Source organism: Chenopodium album, chromosome 26 (genome assembly GCF_948465745.1).
Source record: "Chenopodium album chromosome 26, dcCheAlbu1.1, whole genome shotgun sequence".
Taxonomy (NCBI): Eukaryota; Viridiplantae; Streptophyta; class Magnoliopsida; order Caryophyllales; family Amaranthaceae; genus Chenopodium; species Chenopodium album.
In genome coordinates, this window is record NC_137859.1 from 36536213 (window position 1) to 36557537 (window position 21325).

The following is a 21325-nucleotide window of genomic DNA, read 5'->3' on the forward strand; positions in this document are numbered from 1 at the left end:
GAGGCGGCTTATCTCCCAAATTCAACAAACGCATTTGCCAATCGATGGGCTGAGGCTGAGCGGACGTTCCAGCCAGGTAGGGAGCTTGGTCGAACATCTGACCATACGGCCCATATTGCCCAAAGACTTGGGGAGTTGGGTGTATCAACTCATTGAGTACTTGAGGGGGCTGATATTGTGATGGCTGAACTGGAACGGGAGTGATAGTATGAGCAGCTTGACTCCTGCTGGAAACGGCCGTGTTGGTGTATTGGGAGAAAGATTGGTTGGAGACTTCATCCGGCATGGTTGGGGTAGAGGTCGTGTCAGAATATGCGGCCCTCTCCCTTTGCCTGTGCCGAATGTAATTCCTTGCGTCTTTGAAACGCTGTGACGGCTCAGTCTCAACTCTTGTCGGTTGTCTGCCCCTCCCCCCAGCCGACTGTGTTTTCGCCAATAGGCTAGAGAGGTTGGTCCCTGGGACTCGGGGAGACCTTCCATGCGGACCATGGAATGGGGTGTTACCAGCATCAGTTGCGTTGGTCTTGTTGTTGGCTTTCTTGGAAGTGCCTCCTCCCCCCTTTCGCTGGGTAGCCGCCAACTCCTTGCGGAGCTTAGTCAGCTCGGCCATTAGGGTAGCTGGGGTAACAGGAGGTTGTTCGGCCTCTTCAAATGAGGCAGTCAAAGGATTGCTTGAATGTATGGTAGTACGTATGTCTTCTACATATCCGTCCTCGCCTGTGCAAGGACCAGTATTAGGTGTCTGACCATCTATTGCCATAACGAACGAGTATCCCCACAGACGACGCCAAATGTTTCGGGGTTTTTTGTGAACTCCTCGGATACTGGTCACGTTCTCCTGGCAACGAGACGTGGACACCTGCAAAACAACGAATATTCCGTCTATCGGAATATTCGCCTCCGACGATCAAGTTAGAGATCAGAAATCGGAAAATCTAGAGAGAGAAAGTAGAGAGAAGTTGGAGCTCTTTAATGCTCTATATTTATGTTATGTCACAATCAACCCCTCCCCCATCATAAATGATTGGGGTATTTATAGGGGTGGGAACATGTGCCCCTCTAGGGTTTATGCCCTAGAATCTCGTGACATGATTGGATGCGCAATCAGAGGTCGCCACGTGTCATGGGGGGCGCCGTTTTACGGCTTTCAAGGGTTTCTCGGGATTTGGGCCTGAGGTCATCAGGGCCTTTTTCTCTTTCTGATGTTGTATTAGGGCGTTTAGATATGGCTGACATGTGTTACCCTGACAGGTGGACACGTGTCTCACTCTCATAGGGCCACGTGTCGCCTTTTTACTGGGCCACGTGTCACTATGAGATTGGGCCACGTACCTGGGGTATTTTTACCCTAAACAGAACACATGCATCATATCAACTTATTGATATTCTTATGTGCACTTTAAGAGTTAAGAATACAGTTTTAAGACTATTCAAATTAAATATGAATGTCTTTTTAAGATTGATTAGGTCAGGCTAAGATGTAACCATAAGAAAAAAAAATTGTGCTAATCATATTTTTAATAAACTTACTTCAGATAATGTCAAGCAAAAAGAACAACCCTAAATCGACAAGTGAGATTAAGTTGGACAAAATTTTGACTTGGCCACTAATTTACATTATTAGGATGGTGGTGGTTAATGGCTGCCCAAGAGATGAGGTGGTGGGTTGGTGGCAACCTTGTTGAGAGTAAGAAATTACTAGAAAATAAATATGGGTATTAAAGTCATAATAATTATAAATAGGAACGTTGGTATTAAGTAAAATACAAGCATCGTTTGATGCATCCCCTATTCCCCTTTTCTTTACGAATTAATTACTATGTAGCTTTGACATGGTTTTATATAAAGATGGTTTTGAGTTGGGCTAGGCTACCCCGCCGCCAACCAAGCCCAGACCGTAAGCCCGACTAAACTTAACCCACACTAAAATATCGTCCAACCTTCACTAGGGTTGGTCGCATGCCAATCCTATCCCCCAAGGACCACTGTTTTTTTTGGTGTAGGCCTAGCCCAACGTCTTCTATACCCTGTTTTTTTAGTTTTATTTGAGCACATCCTTGGCCCTTGAGCCAAGCTAGCACATCAAGTTGGCTAGTTTACATTCCATAAATCCTAGGCTTAGCCTAACTCTTGTACTTATAGAGTTGTTAATGATTGTTAACATAGATGATTTATTGGTCTTATGTATAAAGAAAGGCTTTATAGGCCTAAAACCTTTCACACGCCTACCCCGCTCGAGTTTATAGGCTAGGCCCTTGGGAAGTGGTGGGGGTGGGGAAGGGTTATCCCAACAATATAAGTTTGATCCCAAAACCTCATATATAGTTGTTAGATGCAAATTAAATCTTACCGGCATCATAACAAAGCCATGGTGGTTGATGAATGAGGCTGGCCTAAAGTAAAGGTGGACGACTAGGATAGGATCGGCGTTACGGTTTTGAGAGAGAAAAGAGAGAAAATCCTAACTTGAGTCAGCCCAACCTATCCATTTAGGCCTATGTAACTAAACATGCTTGGACCTTATTTATCAAAATAGAGCTTGACCCATTAGAGGTGGGCTTGACTATGATCCATGCATGCTTAAACAATCATAAATTAAAGCTTGTGGGCTAAGCCATGACACTGTCTAGCTTGACCCAAAGCCATTTTTATTTTTATGTAGTAAAACACAATCCAATCAGCTTAATAGATTGGTAAAGATATTCTATTTACACATTAAAGATGTTGAGCAAAGACTGAAATGTTACTTTTGTTTTTGTATAGCTCCAACACAAGAAAAAATGAAGCTCATTTGATCAAGCAACATTGTCAAATTTGTATTGAAGCAGCAACATTGTCAAATTTGTATTGAAGCAACGCTCATTGCGTCATCTCCAAAGCTAAGAACAACAAATACTTGAGGTCATTCATCCCCTAATGTGGGTTATAGCTCATCAATATTCGAGAGAATCTAATGTTTAAACGATATAAGCTTCACGAGACGACTAGAAGCTAGGCTCATCTTCTACCACAATGCATTTAATTGAACACACTCTTAGGGCCTGTTCTCATACGATTATTTTCAGTTTAGTTCAGCTCTAATAAGTTGAGTTCAGCTCCTAATTTCCTTCTCTTATAAAATATTCAGTTCAGTTCAGTTCAGTTCAACTCTAATAAGTTCAGTTCAATTCAGCTCATTTCATTCAATAAGAACAGACCCTTAGTATATGCTCGACATTTTACTCAGCCTCTCCAGAGATAAGGCATATTGGATCATCGGTAAGAGATCAAACAAAACTATTGTCATTGGTCTTTAATCGCCATCCATAAGAAGAATCTTATTCTTTGCAAAACAATCATCATTTTTTCATCCTTGAGCCACCTCCAGAAATGCCCCATTCTCATTTTGGATTGTCCCAATGACTGACCTGATCCTGAAACTACTAGAAGGGGAGCCATTCTAAAACACCTCGTCAACGACCTCCTTCACACTCTCCCCTAGAACATTCGTAGTGCAAACATGTCAAGCTCCCATTTCACTGACAACAATAACTTGAACATCTAACGGAGGATCATACGAAAGCACAGGCTAATATTTGATAGCCATCTATGATGTCAAAAGAAAGTTTTTGACAGTGGTAAGTATATCTCATCCCACAAGGTGTTTATTTATGTGTCTACCTTTGTATCACTATCAAGTCATCTTTCCCATCCCAAGAGGTGTTTATATGGCTTAGTATAATTATCAAGACATCACACATCTAACAAATATAATAAAGCTAGTGTATAATAAAGAGATTGTAAGAGGGTATAAGATTAAGGGTCTGTTCTCATTGACTGAATTGAATTGAACTGAACTGAACTGAATATTTTATAAGAGAAGGAAATTAGGAACTGAATTAAACTGAACTGAATTTCAACGTATGAAAACAGACCCTAAAACATTATAGAATTAAAATTGCTAATAAAAACTCGAAAAATAGAGAAAAAAGGACATATCTAATCTAAGAGTACTAGCAATTATGTACAAGGTACACAGACGCATTTCAACACCCAAGTACTTAGAGCCCGTTCTCTTGAGCTTAAATTCAATTCAATAGTTCAGTTCTTAATTTCTTTCTCTCATAAACAATTTTGTTCAATTTAGTTCAATAAATGAGAACAGACCCATACTATATCGAGCAAACACTCGACATGAGAAACATGATCCTAATTTAACTCAATGAAACCCGAATTCGACTCCATTTGCTATTGACCATTTGACCCACACAATATCATACGGAGTATTATTCAACCCCGAGTTGTATTTCAAAGCAAATTCCCACAAAATACTCTTCAAATGATAAAAATTGGGTGCAGTTGCAGAAGAATCAACAATGGCGTCCGAGGGTTGTACTTCTACCTGCCTGGTTTCTGGCACCTTCCATTGTTGTACTCAACATCAACCAAGGAAGGTAACCCTTCTCTCTCTTCTACATTGCCCACTTTATTGGTCAATTCTCTGGGTTTTTCTCCCCAACAATCTCACTCTACTTCCGCTAAGCTCGCATTGGCGCGGCAAGCTGTAGGGGCGACGAAGGTGAGTGAATTTGATACTGTTGGAAATGCTATTTCTGTAATTAACTTCTTAAATCAACTTGGGTTTCAACAATCTGATATTAGGAAAATTGTTTGTCGATTTCCACGGATTTTAGTTGCTAGGGTTGGGAAAACCCTAATTCCCAAAATTAAGCTTCTTAATGATTTTGGTATTTCTGGGTCTGATCTTGTTCAAACCATTGTTATAAACCCATCAATTTTGAGCACACAGGTTGGTCCTGCAATTCATGCTTTTAGGACTGTTTTGGGTAGTGATGATAATGTAATTACTATTCTCAAGCGATGCAATGCAGCCTTTTTTGGAATCTCTGCTAAGTATTTGATTCCCAATGTTGAATTGTTGCAAAATTATTGCAGCATTCCTATTGACAAAATCCGGAAAGAAATTTGTCGTCACCCTAGACCTTATTTGATGAGGACTGATTTGTTTCAAGAGAACTTGACTCGGGTTGAAAAAATTGGGATTTCTCGAGACTCTTCGATGTTCAATTATGGCCTCCAATTGATAAGTGGCTTAAGTGATAAGAGAATTGAGGATAAATGTGAAATATTTAAGAGCTTTGGATGGACTCAATCTGATGTTAATACATTGATCAGACGAAATCCTATGTGCTTGACAGCGTCTGAGGCAAAGATCAAGGCAAGATTGGATTTTTTGATGAACCAGCTGGGTTTTAAGCCCGACTTTCTGGTGTCCAATATTTGTTTATTCACTTGTAGCATTGAGAAGAGGTTATTGCCTAGGCATAGAGTCTTACAGGTTTTGAAGGAAAAAGGTCTTATACAAATGAATTACTCTCTTTCAAGTGCTGCCAAATTGAACGAGTCTCTGTTCTTGAAAAGGCTTGTTCTTCCATTTGAGGAAGTGCATGAAGTTTACGCTCTGATGACAGGTTCTTCAGTAGGGTCACTCACTGGAAGAGGATTTCCAAAGATGACATCGAATCCCATTGCTTCTAGATAAGAGTGCAAGGTATTAGGTGATATTTAATTTTGATATATATACCACGCATTCTTGCTGGAAATGAACTGATTGCAGTGCTCTGATGTACAACTCTTAATTATAAGAAAGAGTATTGATTTCAGTAATCTTCAGACTACAGAAAGGTCTTATACAAATGAATTACTCTCTTCCTAGTGCTGCCGTCTTGAATGAGTCTGTGTTTTTGAAAAGGCTTGTTCTTCTATTTGAGGAAGTCAATGAAGTTTATGCTCAGCTGACAAGTTCTACAGTAGGGTCTCTCAATGTGGTAACATTTAAAAGCCAATCTTAAAGGTGTCATATAATTCTAGTGCTGCTGTATGTTAGTCAGTGCATATGACATCAGGCAATGATACTCTTGTTATCTTCATAAGAATAACTTTCTATCTTCTTGCAATATCGTTTCCTTGTCCTGAGTAGCCTTCATATCTGTTGGAAATGAATCAGGAAAAGCTGTAAACCACTATATTTGAGAAAGGTTCATTGCAATGCCATTTTTTGTTGTTTTGCAATTAGTAGAAGTTAAGTGTAATGTATGCTTATTGCTTTAAATTATTAGCTTGATTAGAGATTTTTTCTTTAAGGTTTGGACTTAGGAACTCTAAGCAATGGGTTCTAAGTATAAATAACAGATAATTATTATGGTTTGTGGACTGTGATTCTTGATGGAAGTTGGTGTTGATTTATTATTGATATGAGTTACATGTATCTCTTATACACTGTTTTCTTTTCCCTGGGCACTAGTTGCAGTGCTATTATGTTACTTCTAGCTTTTGTGTGATTTAGATTCAATTTAAAAGTATTGGCTTAGCAAATCTTGAAGTTGCTGGCAATGGCATTTGTTAACTTGTGAAACCTATACTGCTTCTGTTCTGTTTCCAGTGAAAGCACCTTTGACTTCCTGTTATTATTGAAACTCTGTGACGTAGCAAAATTAGTTTATTAGTTTTGAGAAATGCAAAACATGGTGTCTTCTTTGCATTACATAATGACATGACAAACTCTGTTTTATTTGTTATATGTCTTAGGGTTTCTGGTTACATTTAAGCTTTTGAAGGCTTAAGGTCCATGTCAGTACCATATAGATACTATATAATCCTTTTGATTGCAGTATTGATCTTGTGATTGGTATTAGTCCCAAGTGACCGTTGTGCAAATTGGTTCTCTCGTGACTGTGAAGGAGCTATGCCATATGTTTGTGACTATGGCTTGCTGTCCAATTTGTGGAATGTGCTGACTGAATGGCTTTCCCAGATAAAGATGGTGGAATCAGTTCATTGATGAGGCGAAAAGATGAATCACGAGAGGGGTAACAACTTTGATTCCCCTGTTTTTTCTGATTTGAAATTTGATGTGGTAATATGCATGTAGATGTTAACTTGCATAAAATTTCTGATAACACAATCACAGGATTAGATAATTTAGCCAAAGTTGAGGTTGAGGATATTGAAAAGGAAGTTAATTTCTAGCTCTCTGCTATTTGTTATGTCCTTGGGGCGAATCATCCAATTGTATGTGAAATTAGAGATAAAACTCTCCATGGGACCTTTTTTTTCTCTGACATATTTTTTTTCCTTCTTATTTTATAATTTATGGAGCCAAGTGCCCCCCCCCCCCCCCCCCCCCCCCACTCTCCTGGAATGACAAAAATAAATGCTGATGCATCACTTTCAGATGAAGTCTGGGTTAGTCTTGGCGTGGTGGCTCGTGACTCGACTGGTGAGGTTCTTTTCGCAATGGTCAGAAGGATTAAAGCGTGGTGGCAGCCCGAAGTAGCAGAGGCAAAGGCAATCGAATTGGCAGTCCGAATGGGTCATAGGTTTGGATGTGAAAATGTGATAATTGAAACAGATTGTCAAGTAGCTGTAACCAGGCTATCAAAAGGGGCGAACTACCTCACTGATATGGACTCGATTTTGATATGGCACAGGGCTATCATTACAACAGCTTACAGTGGAGCCACGTCAGACGAGAAGCAAATGAAGTAGCGCATCACCTTGCTTGTTTTATTCCATTTAATGTTGAGCAAATTTGGGAAAATTGTGTGCCTCCCAATGTTAATCCGTTTGTAATCATGGATGCTTTGGCTATTTAATAAATGAGTTTGCTCCCCCTCAAAAAAAAAAAAAATTATGGAGCCAAGTTGTAAAACACTAGACTATCGACTTTGATATCAATAGCCTTGATGTCTGTTTTGTGCTTGTTGGGGTATAATTACCTAAACTTAATTTCCGTTGCTAGGGAGCAGGGGCGGTGATCCTAGACTAAGATTGTGAGGGGAGTCGGTGAACTTTTATTTTTTTGGTTGGTAAGGAGAATGCTCATAGGTTCTCTTGGCCCCAGGTTAGCGGGCTAGGCACTTTGGAAGTTGGGGGGGGGGGGTGGTAAGGGAATCCCCACCCCAAAGTTCCTCTAGTGGCAAAGTTTGCATCTCACAACCACTAGACCAAGCTTTGCTTGGTGAAAATCCGTGAACTGTTACGGTTAAATATTGCTACTGCCTTGTAAGCTGTACGAAGTATTAAGTATGCAGTGTTTGAACAGATATATTGTGTAATTTGCAGTCAATTAGCGGTCTATCAAGGAAGCCGGTCAAAGGCATGAACTGCTTTATAATAGGATACTCAGCTGATAACTATTGAGCTCCTCAAAAAAGGTATTTAGGATTCTTTAGGCCTAAGTACTATATTATTGCTGTAGTAAACAAGGCAGGCTTTTAACCTACTAAGAATTAAAGCAGGTAATAGTCGCAGAACAACTTATTCAGGTAACAAATTCCTTTATTGCTTTGGATGATGAGATTAGACTAGTGGGAAAGATGTATGTGATGCTACTAAGGTTACTTGTGAATGCATGATGATGTGGACATGGTTCCCTTTGGTTCTTATAGTGAGGTAAATGATAAGTATGTCGAGGAGAGGCCGACTCCTCCGTCTTAGCACGTAAAATATTTGTGTATGAAATGCTAGACTCAATGGCTTTTATAAACTACTCAGCCTACTTGCGTAATAAGAAATTTTCTTAAGCTTTTGGTCCTTGTAAGCTGTTACAAAGGTGAAGATGGCGCATTCTAATTCGGTTATCATGATGTTAGAATTTTCTAATGCTCGGATCCTTCTGTTCTTTCAATGGATGTTATTAGTTTTTCAATGAACTGATTTGTTGTAGGCTTAATACTGTGAATAGTTGGTTTTAATTGACTCTAGATTAAAACCAACCTAATAAAAATGGTTACCAAAAGACCAAACTGTCTTCCAAAGCGCCTAGCCCTTATCCAATTATTATTATATGCGCCATGGTGCACCTAGAAATAGGTGTACCACGTATATACTTTTGAACATTTAGTAAAAAAAATATGAACACGTCACAAAAACTGAACATAAACATGCAATTTTAATGTTCATATTTAAAAAGAAATGCTCATTTAATGTTACAAAACTATTGAATTATTACGAGTTAGACAAGACTCGTAATAATTCAAAATTTGCGATTGTTCAGATTTTCTACTAAATGTTCAAAAGTTGTTATTGTTCATATTTTTGTACTAAATGTTCAAAAGTATAGGTGTGGTGCATTGCGATTGTTCAAATTTTTTCACTAAATGTTCAAAATTTGCTATGTTTAAATTTTTTACTAAATGTTCAAAATTCATGATTGTTCAAATTTTTTCACTAAATGTTCAAAAGTACAGGTGTGATGCAGTGCGATGGTTCAGATTTTTTAATTAAATGTTCAAAATTTGTGATGTTCAGATGTTTTTACTACTGATTCAAATTTGCGATTGTTCAGATTTTTTAACTAAATGTTCTAAAGTATAGGCGTAGGTGCACCATGATGCACCTTAAAACTTGCAGCCCTCATCCTTTCCCTCTTACTTCTATGAGAGGTTCAAGCCCGATAGGACTGTTCTCGAACCAACCAAAAGAAAACAAAACAAAAAAACACAAAAGTGACTTGATTCGACCAAAATCACTTGACATGCAAATCGACTTAAGATTTACTTACGAGTACCTATATCAAGCACACACTCAACATCCGTCAAAAAAAATAAAAAAATACACACGCTCAAGGCTCAACATAAGAAAAACACATTCCTCGTTTAAAACCCGAATTCAGCTCGATCTGCTATTGACCCAAAATTCGACCCGAGTCAAGTTATTTCAAAGCAAATCAATACTACAACTCGACTAGTCGGTATAAAACCAATTAACTTTCCGTAAATTTCAGTAGTAGAAAAATACTGTAAAATGATAAAATTTGGGTTCAGCTGCAGTAGCATCAACAATGGCGTCCGAGGGATGTAATCCTACCTGCCTGGTTTCTGGCACCTTCCATTGTTGTACTCAACATCAACCAAGGAAGGTAACCCTTCTCTCTCTTCTACATTGCCCACTTTATTGGTCAATTCTCTGGGTTTTTCTCCCCAACAATCTCTCTCTACTTTAACTAAGCTCGAAGTGTTGCGGCAAGTTTCAGGAACTGCTAATATTGCTGAAAATGCTAATTCTATGATTCAATTCTTCAATCAACTTGGGTTTCAACAATCTGATATTAGGAAAATTGTTTGTCATGATCCGCGGATTTTAGTTTCTAGGCTTGGGAAAACCCTAAATCCCAGAATTAAGCTTCTTAATGACATTGGTATTTCTGGGTCTGATCTTGTTCAAACCATTGTTAAAAACCCATCAATTTTGTACACACAATTGGGTCCTGCAATTCACGCTTTTAGAATTGTTCTGGGTAGTGATGATAATGTTATTAGTGTTCTCAAGCGATCCACTGGAATCTATTTCGGATTGGCTGCTAAGTATTTGATTCCCAATTTTGAATTGTTGCAAAATTATTGCAGCATTCCAATTGACAAAATCCGGAAAGAAATTTGTCGTGAGCTTAGACCTTATTTAGTGAGGACTGATTTGTTTCAAGGTAACTTGTTTCGTGTTAAAGAAAAATTTGGGATTCCTCGAGGCTCTGTGATGTTCTTGTATGGCCTCCGATCGATATCTAGCTTTAGTGACAAGAATATTGAGGATAAATGTGAAGTATATAAAAGCTTTGGATGGACCCAATCTGATGTTATGAAATTGATCAGACAAAATCCTATGTGCTTGACAGCGGCAGAGGCAAAGATCAAGGCAAGATTGGATTTTTTGATGAACCAGCTGCGTTTAAGCCAGACTACTTGTTGTCCCATATGTGTTTATTCACTTGTAGCATTGAGAAAAGGTTATTGCCTAGGTATAGAGTCTTACAGGTTTTGAAGGAGAAAGGTCTTATACAAATGAATTACTCTCTTGGATATGCTGGCACCTTGAGGGAGTCTGTGTTCTTGAAAAGGTTTGTTCTTCCATTTGAGGAAGTTCATGAAGTTTACGCTCAGCTGACAGGTTCTACAGTAGGGTCGCTCACTGTTGGAGGAATTCCAAAGAGACATCGAATTCCGTTGCTTCTAAATAAGAGTGCAAGGTATTAGAAAACTGTGATATATTCACCATGCATTCCTGCTGGAAATGATCTAATTGTAGTGCTCTGATGTTACAACTCTTAATTATAAGAAAGAGTAATTGACTTCAGTAATTTTGAAACTGCAGACAGTAATTTTTATCAATAGGTAAGGCCTATACTGCTTCTGTTCTTTTTCTAGTGGCAGCACTTTGACTTTCTGTTTACATTGAAACTCTGTCAAGTTTCAAGTTAAGTAGTTTTACGGAAATTGAGAACATTGCAAGCTACAAGTATAGCCTGTTCTTGTACATAATGATGTTGCTTTCTTCTCTGATTTTATTGTTGTATATATCATCTTTGAGTTTCTGCCAGCAGTAGCGCAGTCATTATATTTAGGTTTTTGATTACTTTAAGTCAACAATAGTACGATATGCATTAGATATTATATAGTCTACTAATTGTAGTGCTCATCTTTTGAATAATGTTTATCTTGAGGGACTCTATAGTGCAATTTGGTTCTCTTATGATTGTAGGATAGCTATGTCATAGGATTTAGACTATGTGAATTTTGCAGAAACTTTTAGTTTGATCATTACATAATTTTCTGCCCTTGGAGTGATGATCTTAAAACATTCGTTGCCTTTTGTAATTTTTTATATGAATGGGATGTATTGTGATATGAAATGTTTGAGAAATTATTAAATAATGTGTAGCTTTAATTTGTTTTTTTTTTTTGTCCCTTATATTCTTATAATATTATACCATTGTCTTAAAAGTACAGAGTCGCTTTCTTGTAGATGCCTATTTATATTCAAAACTACAAAAATATGGTAAGCTGCATTGTTGGCCTCTTCTCTTCCTAAATGGTGTTGTGGCTCTTGTGACCCCCCTTGTTATATTTTCTATACATTTTATCATCTAGCTCTTGAAGACTTAAAATCAATAATAATTACTGAGTATTAATAAGTTGTCATGTAATTAATAATTATCGACTCATTTTACAATTATTATTTGGTCAAAATAAAACACGTTCATGGTTTTTACTTTTTACCATTTGGTCATGCAACTGGTTTGATTATTCAATAGAATCAAAAACACTCAATCACCTTTAAGTTGCTACATTCCAGTATAATATCTTCTCAAATCCATTCTATATAATACTTGGTCATTACTACTACTAAGCAGTAGATATAAGTGTCTGTAAGAAGTCATGGACATGATAAATTGTTTTTTTTTTAATTTTTATTTTTGTAAGTGAGGTTTTTGTAAAATCCATTTGCAAAGTTTATTAAAATTTTTTATTTGTTACTCTGGACAATGCTAACAAGGTGGTCACAATACTCACAACATATGGAGTATATGTATTATGGAGTATATGATTAGTAGTTAAATATGACATTCTTTAAAATTGAATTTTTGGGATTCTGAAGTAAAAAAAGTGAGTTGGGCTGGGCTGGGCTGGGCTGAGCTGAATAGGCCCTACATTCCAAATTTTTGCAGATTTGCAAATTTGGATAAGTGATTAAAATTTTTATGAGTCAATTTTAATTTGTAAATAGATAATAATTCATGAACTTAACTATTAATAGTTTGAATTTTGAAACGAGTCCAGCCTTTTGGAGTTGCTTATGAAGTTATGAACTAGTGTATATAAACAAAGACACTGCCAAATTTCTGAAACTTATTTGTTGTTGAAAATGAATGTAGTGATCTTAAAATTTTATAATTGACAAGAATAAAAAACTTTGGTTTGAATTGCTTATGCAGAAAGATTACTCTATCAGATATGTGCCTTTAATATCTTAAATTTAAACATAGATGCAGCCTTTTCGGTTGTGTTAGGCAATTTCCCTTGACCTGGCTGTTGGAAGTAGGCCAAGTAGCTGCTCTTGCCCAAGATGCTGAAACCTAAGACGAAAGAGGAGGTTGATAATTTGGTGTATTGCTTTCTGGGGGCAACCTATTCATTAAGCTTTTGGAGGGTGAAGAAATGCAAGGTGTGTTTCCAATCTATGAAGCTTCTCTTTCTTCAGCTTATTCCTGTCCTTACATCAGTTTGCTGTCTTTGTTAGTGATGTATAGTTGAAAATTATAGTAAACTTGTTTTTAGGGTTTGCAACCTTTTTTCAAAAGTTTGTCGATCATTGTTTGGTAATGTCTAATATGACTCATTTCTCTGTTCATATCAATCTTCTCACTTGGAATTTGGAAAATAGTTAATTCAATACAAATTTCAACTAACACTATAAGACATTATGTTTCGGAATTTAGATACCTAAGTGTCAAACACTCAAGATGCTAATTTTTTTTTTTAAAACTTGCCAAAACATATGGAAAGTTTTGTGTTGCATTAATTCATACCATAAATTTCTGATCACAAAGTTAAGGCACTGAAGATTTTGAACCTCACCCAAGCAATGAGCAACTCAAGGGTTTCTGTAAACTGTGCATTGATGCCTAACATCTATTTTACAAGAATGAAAATAAATGAATTTCCAATCACTTATTTTAAATAATTTGGTTAGGGAAGTCAATGGGGTACGTAGGTCGTGTGTGTGGACTAGGGTGGGGTAATATGAATTCCCAATTTCCTACCCCATCCCATGCTATCCTACAAATCTTAATTAGTCTGAATGGAACATTCTGTATAATATGATTGTTTTTGGAGAAACTATATTGAAGACTTAAAAGAATAATTACGGAACTAAAGTGGATGTAAATTTGAAATCTATATGGTAAGATGGTCTATGATACGATGATGGCAATTAAATAAAATATGTTGGAATTTGTTCATTTTAATCTTCATTTTTTGTGAAATCCTGGAATATGTATGGTGAATCTATGTTAATTTTCAGTAGATGTGCTAATAATGGTAATTGGTAAGTAATGATTTACGCTTTGTTTGGATAACAAATAAGGAAGGGGAGGGAAATAGGAGGAAGGGGGAGAAAGGGAGGGGGGAGGTGAATTCCAATTTCCCTCCAAATCTCTCCAATTTTGGAGGGATTATGTTTATTAAAGGGAGAGGGAAAATGGATCCATCCCTATCCTTTCCCTTCCTTCCCCCAATCCTTTACCTAAACAAGAGAGTTCGGCCCCCTTCCTTTCTCTTTCCTTCTTTTCCTTCCATTTTTTTCTATCCAAACAAAGTGTTAATGGTGTTTTTTTTCCTCTCTCTCTTGGGAGTTACTTTTATTGTATGTCTTGATTCTTGATAATGTAAGTGATGTATTTGTTGGGGGACAGGAATTTTGAATTGTTTACTTGGATGTATGCTGTTGTATTCCTATTAATTAGCAAAGTATAGGTGTCAGGTCAGCAATCTACATATTTTCTGTTTAATGACTGTCATATACCAATGTCAGCTCAAGACTAATATTGTTCCTATCTGCAAATTTTCTGTCTGAAGCTTGGCAGCAGAGGTGTGTTTGATTATGGGCTCAATTTTTATAGGCTACTAAGCGCACCAACTTGAATATAGTTTTACGAAGGTGGACTGCCTGTTTGCCTCACTCTTAAAGATGGGATTTGGTGCTGCAGCTGTTCTGATTTTCATCACAGCCACAAAGCTCATGATCTCTTGATTGTGTTATGTTTTCTTTTTGTGAGCCGAAGCCAATCCTGCATCTGAAGTTGATGATACAGGTTAACAGTTGAAGAGGATCACTTGAAAAGCTTTTTTGTTTCTAGCTTGAGGTGTGTTCGATGACCAATGCACATGTTATGGATTCTAGGGTGATTTAGTGGGAATTAACACTAAATTTAACTCATGTTGGTGCTTAGCAGTAAAAGTGAGCTTGTATTGGTCATCTCTACTAGTGCTTATCAAGGAAACTCTCCAAAAACTTGTTATTAATAATTAGTATTAAAGTGTGAAACTAGTGTTAAGAAGAAAAAGAAAAGTAAGCTTATATCCGAAATGAACTTTGCTCTTTATTTTTCTTTACCATGTTTGGCAATTGGGACCTCCGTCTTTCCATCTTGTGGCTGTTAACTCTATTCAACCTCTGTCTTTGCTTAAGTCGACTCCGGGTTAATTCTCAGCATGGTCGAGTTTTATAGATTCTTGATAAATCTTTGAAGGTCCTAGTCTTTGATATGCATTGTTGTTTCTGGGTACTCCATCTAATAGTCAATTCATCTAAACCTTCTTTGTGCTTAAATTGGGCAATTGCTTTAGAGAGACTTCCTAGTATTGAAGTGTGCCCAAAAGCATGAAGACAAATGACCTTCCTAGACTTTAGATTATTTCCAATACTTCATTTTTGAGAAAGAAATTTATCCCATTTGATAGGACATGATAATAGCAATTATAACTTATAACTTTATAAGTATAATTTCGAGTGTGATTTTTTCTAAATATCATCACAATTATGAAAATGTAATCTTATCTAAAACTTGTGAATTCTTGATAAATGTTCATAGTCACCAATATAAAAAGCTAAAGCGGAGATGGATGATTATAAAAATTTATTGATAGAAAAAAGGGAGGGTTAGCAGGTATTACCAAATAAAGTGTTTACATAATACAAAGTACATTCCTTAAAAATTTACTGATTTCGTATAGATTTATTCTCATTATCCACTTCTCAAATGCACGAGATTTGAGAGGAGAATAGTAATTAATCCCTTTTAAAATGATAATTTGAATTAGAGATGTGTTTCAATGCAAAGGTTGACTTTAACCGAGTTGAGATTTGAGAATGCCATGCATTAGTACATTACCTTAACTTAGCATATGTGGGCAAATATATGGCCTTACAACCTTGGAGATTTGCTATGATATGTATTGATTTCCTCTAATATACTTCTAGTCTAAGCTCTATTAAACTTCTTAAATTACAAGTTTAGGTTGTTGGTATAGTATTTGATTTTGAACTTATACGTAATACTCTACTTGTTTTTTGAACTTTTTTTAAGTGCACTTCTTTGACCGGCATAATAAATCGAGATAAACACACCCTTACGACCTTACCCCAATACTCCGTATTACAGTATTACAATTTGAGGGGCAACACGTGCAAATGTTGAAGCTTGGGAGCTGCTCATATGGCGTCCGAAGCCTCTGCTTCTTCCTGCGCCATCCATTGTTTTATTCAACTTCAACTTCTCTAACCAATCAAGGTAACCCTCCTTCTTCTTCTTCTTCTTCTTCTTCTTCTTCTTCTTCATTAGCTAAATTCTTAGTTGATAATCTGGGTTTCTCCAATCAACAATCTCTCTCCATTTCCGCTAAGTTCACTAAATCATATAAAGCGGGGAATACTACTGAATTCAATTTCTTTGAAAATGTTGATTCTGTTATTCAATTCTTTAAACAACTTGGGTTTCAGCAATCTCATATTCAGAAATCATTATTTGTGAACCCCGGTTTTTAGTTTCTAGGGCTCATAAAACCCTAAAACCTAAAGTTCAGCTTTTTAATGATCTGGGTATGTCTGAGTCTGATGTAATTCAAACTATTGTTAGAAATCCTGTGATATTGCGCCAACGTTTGGGTCCTGCAATTGGTAGTGATGAGAATGTTGTTAAAATCCTCAAGAAACCAAATTGGTACAACTTTAATTCCGCTGCTAATTATGTTATTCCCAATGTTGAATTATTGCAAAAGTATTGTGGCATTTCCATTGAAATGATCCAGAAACACATTGTTCGGCAGCCTAATTGTTTTTTAGTGAAAACTGATGTGCTTCGAGATACCTTAATTAAGGCTGAACTAAAGTTAGGGATTCCTCCAGACTCTCCAATGTTCTTGTATGGCGTCAGTTTTCTGCTTCGCTTTGGTGAGAAGAATATCAAGGATAAATGCGAAGTATTTAAGAGTTTTGGATGGACTCAGTCCGATATCATGAAATTGATCAGGCTAAATCCTATGTGTTTCACTAGTTCAGAGGCGAGGATCAAGGAAAGACTAGGCTATCTGATGAACCAAATGGGTTACAAGCCTGATTATTTAGCAGTGCAGCCTATATTATTCACGTGTAGCATAGAGAAGAGATTATTGCCAAGACATCGAGTTTTACAGATTTTGAAGGAAAAAGGTCTTATAAGGATGGATTATCTTCTTTCTTCTGCTGTTTCCTTCTCTGAGTCTGTGTTCTTGCAAAGGTTTGTTCTGCCATTTGAGGAAGTCCATGAAGTTTATGCCCAACTGATAGGTTCTAAATTGGACTCGCTCAATGTAGGAAGATCCAAAAGCCAATCTTAAAGGTGTCACTGAATTCGAATGCTGCTTGATGATAGTCAGTGCATAAGCCATAAGGTATTAGGCAATGTCAATTTTGTTATATTCATCAAATTAACTTTCATTATTCTCGCAAAATCATTTCCTTGTTTGAAGTAAATGTAATACCTTTTGGAAACGAACTAGGAAAGGTTGTAGGCCATTATGATTGGGAAGGTTTGATTGCAATGCTGTTACTTTCAATACTTTGTTGCTTTGCAACGAGTAGAAGTAAAGTTTCAAGTTGTTAAAAAAACATGGTTTGATTCAGTGATTATTTTTTGAAGGTTTGGACTACAAAATTCTTTGTATTTGGTATTCCCATATGTATACCCTATAAGCAATTTCTTTGATATCATGATATGTGGACTGTGATGGGTATTTCTTGGTGGAAGTTTGTGTCGGTTTATTATTAATACTAGTTACATATTTGACATTTCTTATTTTCCGTTCTCTTTTCCCTACTAGTATGTACCTTTAATCGAAAACTTTGTTCTAGTTGCAGTGTTATGATGTTACAAGAAAGAGTAACATAGCTTTCTTCTAGATACTTTTGTGTGATTTGAGTCCAATTCAAAATTTGTCTATCAGCTTAGCAAAGCTCGGACAATGGCATTTATCAACTTGTGAATCCTATACTGCTTTTGTTCTCTTTCTAGTGGCAGCACCTTTATCTCCTGTCAATATTGAAATTCTGTGAAGTAGGTCATTATTGAAACTTTGTGAAGTAGCTAGATTAGTTAGTTTTAAGAAATGGAAACATGGCATGCTGCACTGCAGTATGGTGTCTTCTTGTACATAATGATGTTGTGACCAACTCTGTTTTATTTGCTATTTATATCTTGGAGTTTCTGGTTGCAGTAGCTTAGTCTTTACATGTAGGCTTTTGAAGACTTAAAGCCTCTGTTTGTTTTAATGGGGAACATTTTTTACAGAAAACAATTTTCAACGGAAAATATGATTGTGAAAAATTTCCTAAAAAATAAAAGGAGAGTAAATGGGATGGAAGGAATGGAGGAGAGAAAATTAGTGAAGTATGGAGTAAAAAAAATGTAGCATACGTTCTTTATAGAAGAAAAATGGTTTCCACCAAAACAAACGGAACCTTAATGAACGATTGTACCATATATATAATTAGGTCCTATTGGTTGCATCATTCGTCTCGTGATTTGTGACTAGTATTAGTCCTCCCTAGTATCTTGTAGGGAAGTCAATGGGGCACATAGGTCATGTGTGTGTGTGTGAAAAAGGGGGGTGGGGAAATATAACTTCCACACTATCCCATTCTATAGCATTCTTTGTAAATTGGTTTGATTTAAATGAATTTATATATGAAGTACCCTATAGTTTAATTATGGAACTTTGTGTTACTGATGTTAGTTGTGGAAACTGCTTTGTAAGATTGTCCATGATCTATTGATTGAAAATAAATAGAAAATATTGGAATCATTTTGTTTTGTATCTTCATTTCTGTTAGATTCTGGAATATGTCTGGTGAATCTATATTAGTTTTCATCATATGTGCAAATTATGATAATTGGTGAATTTATGTAAATTCTGGAATGTATGGCAAAACTTTAATTGCTTTTTTATTTTGTGTGTGTGTGTGTGTGTGTTGGGAGTTAAGTTTGTTGCAAGTCTTGATTCTTGATCATGTCAGTGATGTACTGTTAGGGGATAGAAATTTAGAATTGTTTTCTTAGATGTATGCTTCTGTAGTACTATTGTTAAGCAAAACATTGATGTCAGGTCAGCAATCTGCATATTTTCTGCTTAATGACTGTCATGCCAATGTCAGCTCAAGACTTTTACGGTTCCTATCTGCAGAATTTCTATCATAAGCTTGGGAGCAGAGGTGTGCTTAATTGTGGACTTGATTTTAATTGGCTAAGCGCACCGACTTGAGTATAATTTTATGAAGATATCCTGCCTGTTTGCCTCACTTTTTAATATGGGATTTGGTGCTGCAGCTGTTCTGATTTTTGCCGACATGAGTATAATTTTATGCTCATAATCTTGAATGTGTGATATTGTCTTTTTCTGAGCCGAAGCAAGTCCTGCATCTGAAGTTGATACAGACGCACAGTTGAAATGGGTGACTTGAAAAGCCTTTTTGTTTTGAGCCAGAGGTGTGTTTGATGACCAATTTACATGTTATAGATTCTAGGTTGATTTAGAGGGAATTAAGTAACACTAATTTTAACTCATGTTGGTGCTTAGCAGTAAAAGTGAGCTTGTATTGGTCATCTCTACTAGTGCTTATCAGGGCAGCTCTCCAAAAGCTTGTAAATAATACTATGAAAGTGTGAAGCTAGTGATAAGAAGAAAAAGAGAAGCTTATACTAGTAGTTGAAATGAACTTTGCTCTTTGTTTTCCTTTACCATGTTGACGAAGTACCAATGCAGTTATTTTATGTATTTGTAAATGCATAACAAATATAAAAATATTAAAAAGTACATGGAAGAGAGAGAAATGAGGAGAGAGATAGGTAACTAGGACTATTTTTAAATGTGCCACTAAAAGCTTATGTAATACCATTGTCTATTTAGTGATACTATTTCTACCCATAGTTAGTACCACTGAATGCATATATAGTACCATAGCATGTAGATATTGTACCACTAGATATTCAATAGCACTCTTTGATCATCCAATGGTAGCAAAAACCACCCAATAGTACTACTCTAAATTTAGAATATGTATTTACGTGTAATTACACCCTTGCCCCTTGTCTGCATTTTTACATGCATAACGAAACTTCATTAGGATAATTGCACCATGTTTGGCAATTGGGACCTCTGTCTTTCCATCATGTGGCTGTTAACTCTATTCAATCCTCGTGGCAAAGATGTGGCCTTATAACCTTGGAGGTTTGCTATTATTTGTACTAAGGCCCTGTTCTCTTATGTTGAAATTCAATTTAGTTCAGTTCAGCTTAGCTCAGCTCAGTTCAATTCAGTTCAGCTCCTAATTTCCTTCTCTTATAATTTATTCATTTCAGTTCAGTTTAGTTCAATTCAGTTCAGTTCAGCTCAACTTAGCTTAGTTCAGTTCAGTTCAGCTGAGTTCAGTCAATGAGAAAAAGCCCTAAGTATTAATTTTCGTATCTATTTCTAGGGTAAACTATATTAAGCTACATAAATTAAAATTTTGGGTGCTTCAAAAAAAAATAATAAATAAAAAAATCAAAAAAAAATCAAAATTTTGGGAAATTATGCATTAGGCTAAATTTTGTTTGAACTTAGAGGGTTTGTAATCGGCTAGTCAAAAAAACATGTGTTTGAACTTATACTTAATTATTAGAAGATTTTGTCAATTACTATAAAAGGAAAAAAAAAAAAGGTATTTTGTTGATTACTAACTACTCTAAAAAAAATTGTTAATTTATGTTTTAGAAAGTAAAATATGGTATTAATTATAACCAATGTCAACCATTTTTTAATGAATTAGGGCCTGTTTACATTTACTGAATTGAGCTGAACTGAACTGAACTGATTGGAGATGAACTGAATTGAACTGCACTGATTGGAGCTGAACTGATCTGAATTAAGCTGAAATGAATATTTTATGAGAGAAGAAATTAGGAGCTGAACTGAATTGAACTAAACTGATTGGAGCTGAACTGAACTGAAATTAAGTAAATATGAACAGGCCCTTAGTCTTATTATGACGTCACTTATTTTCGAAAAATATCTAGAGGTACTAATTCATACAAATTATTAACAAATTTGTCCAGATCAACACTAATAAGATTAGATTAGATTAGAAATATTCTGAATAAATTAGATAAGCTTATTAAATAATGATTGAAAAAATTCAAATCAGATTTAGGTTTTGTTTAGTTCATCCTATTTTTACTCAATTCAGAAAAAATAAGTTCATATCAGATTGGAGCTGAACTGAACTAAACTAAATAGAGTTGAAATGAATATTTTATGAGAGAAAGAAATTAGGAGCTGAACTGAACTGAACAAAACTGATTGGAGCTTAACTGAACTGAAATTAAGTTGAAGTTAATAGGCCCTAATTCACCTTATCTTTACTTAATTTAGAAAACAATTAGTTCAGATCTGATTAGAAAAAAAAACTTTATATC

General features: G+C 36.1%; 1 protein-coding gene and 1 long non-coding RNA gene across 2 annotated transcripts; both read left to right on the top strand.

The window, feature by feature from the left end:
- The first annotated feature begins 4318 nt into the window (after positions 1-4318).
- On the top strand, positions 4319-5542 carry LOC145617154 (uncharacterized). The gene has a single exon (XM_081671837.1). It carries the CDS (start codon positions 4319-4321, stop codon positions 5540-5542), a length of 1224 nt encoding a protein of 407 aa, XP_081527963.1.
- A 10458-nt stretch (positions 5543-16000) lies between these two features.
- LOC145617995 (uncharacterized) lies at positions 16001-19587 on the top strand. Its single transcript, XR_014107828.1, has 2 exons — positions 16001-17267; positions 19056-19587. It is a non-coding gene; the product is annotated as an uncharacterized LOC145617995 (long non-coding RNA).
- Positions 19588-21325: the final 1738 nt, after the last annotated feature.

Excerpts from the sequence above, each read along its gene's own strand:
- LOC145617154 (XM_081671837.1), top strand. The coding sequence starts at position 4,319 with ATGATAAAAATTGGGTGCAGTTGCAGAAGAATCAACAATGGCGTCCGA.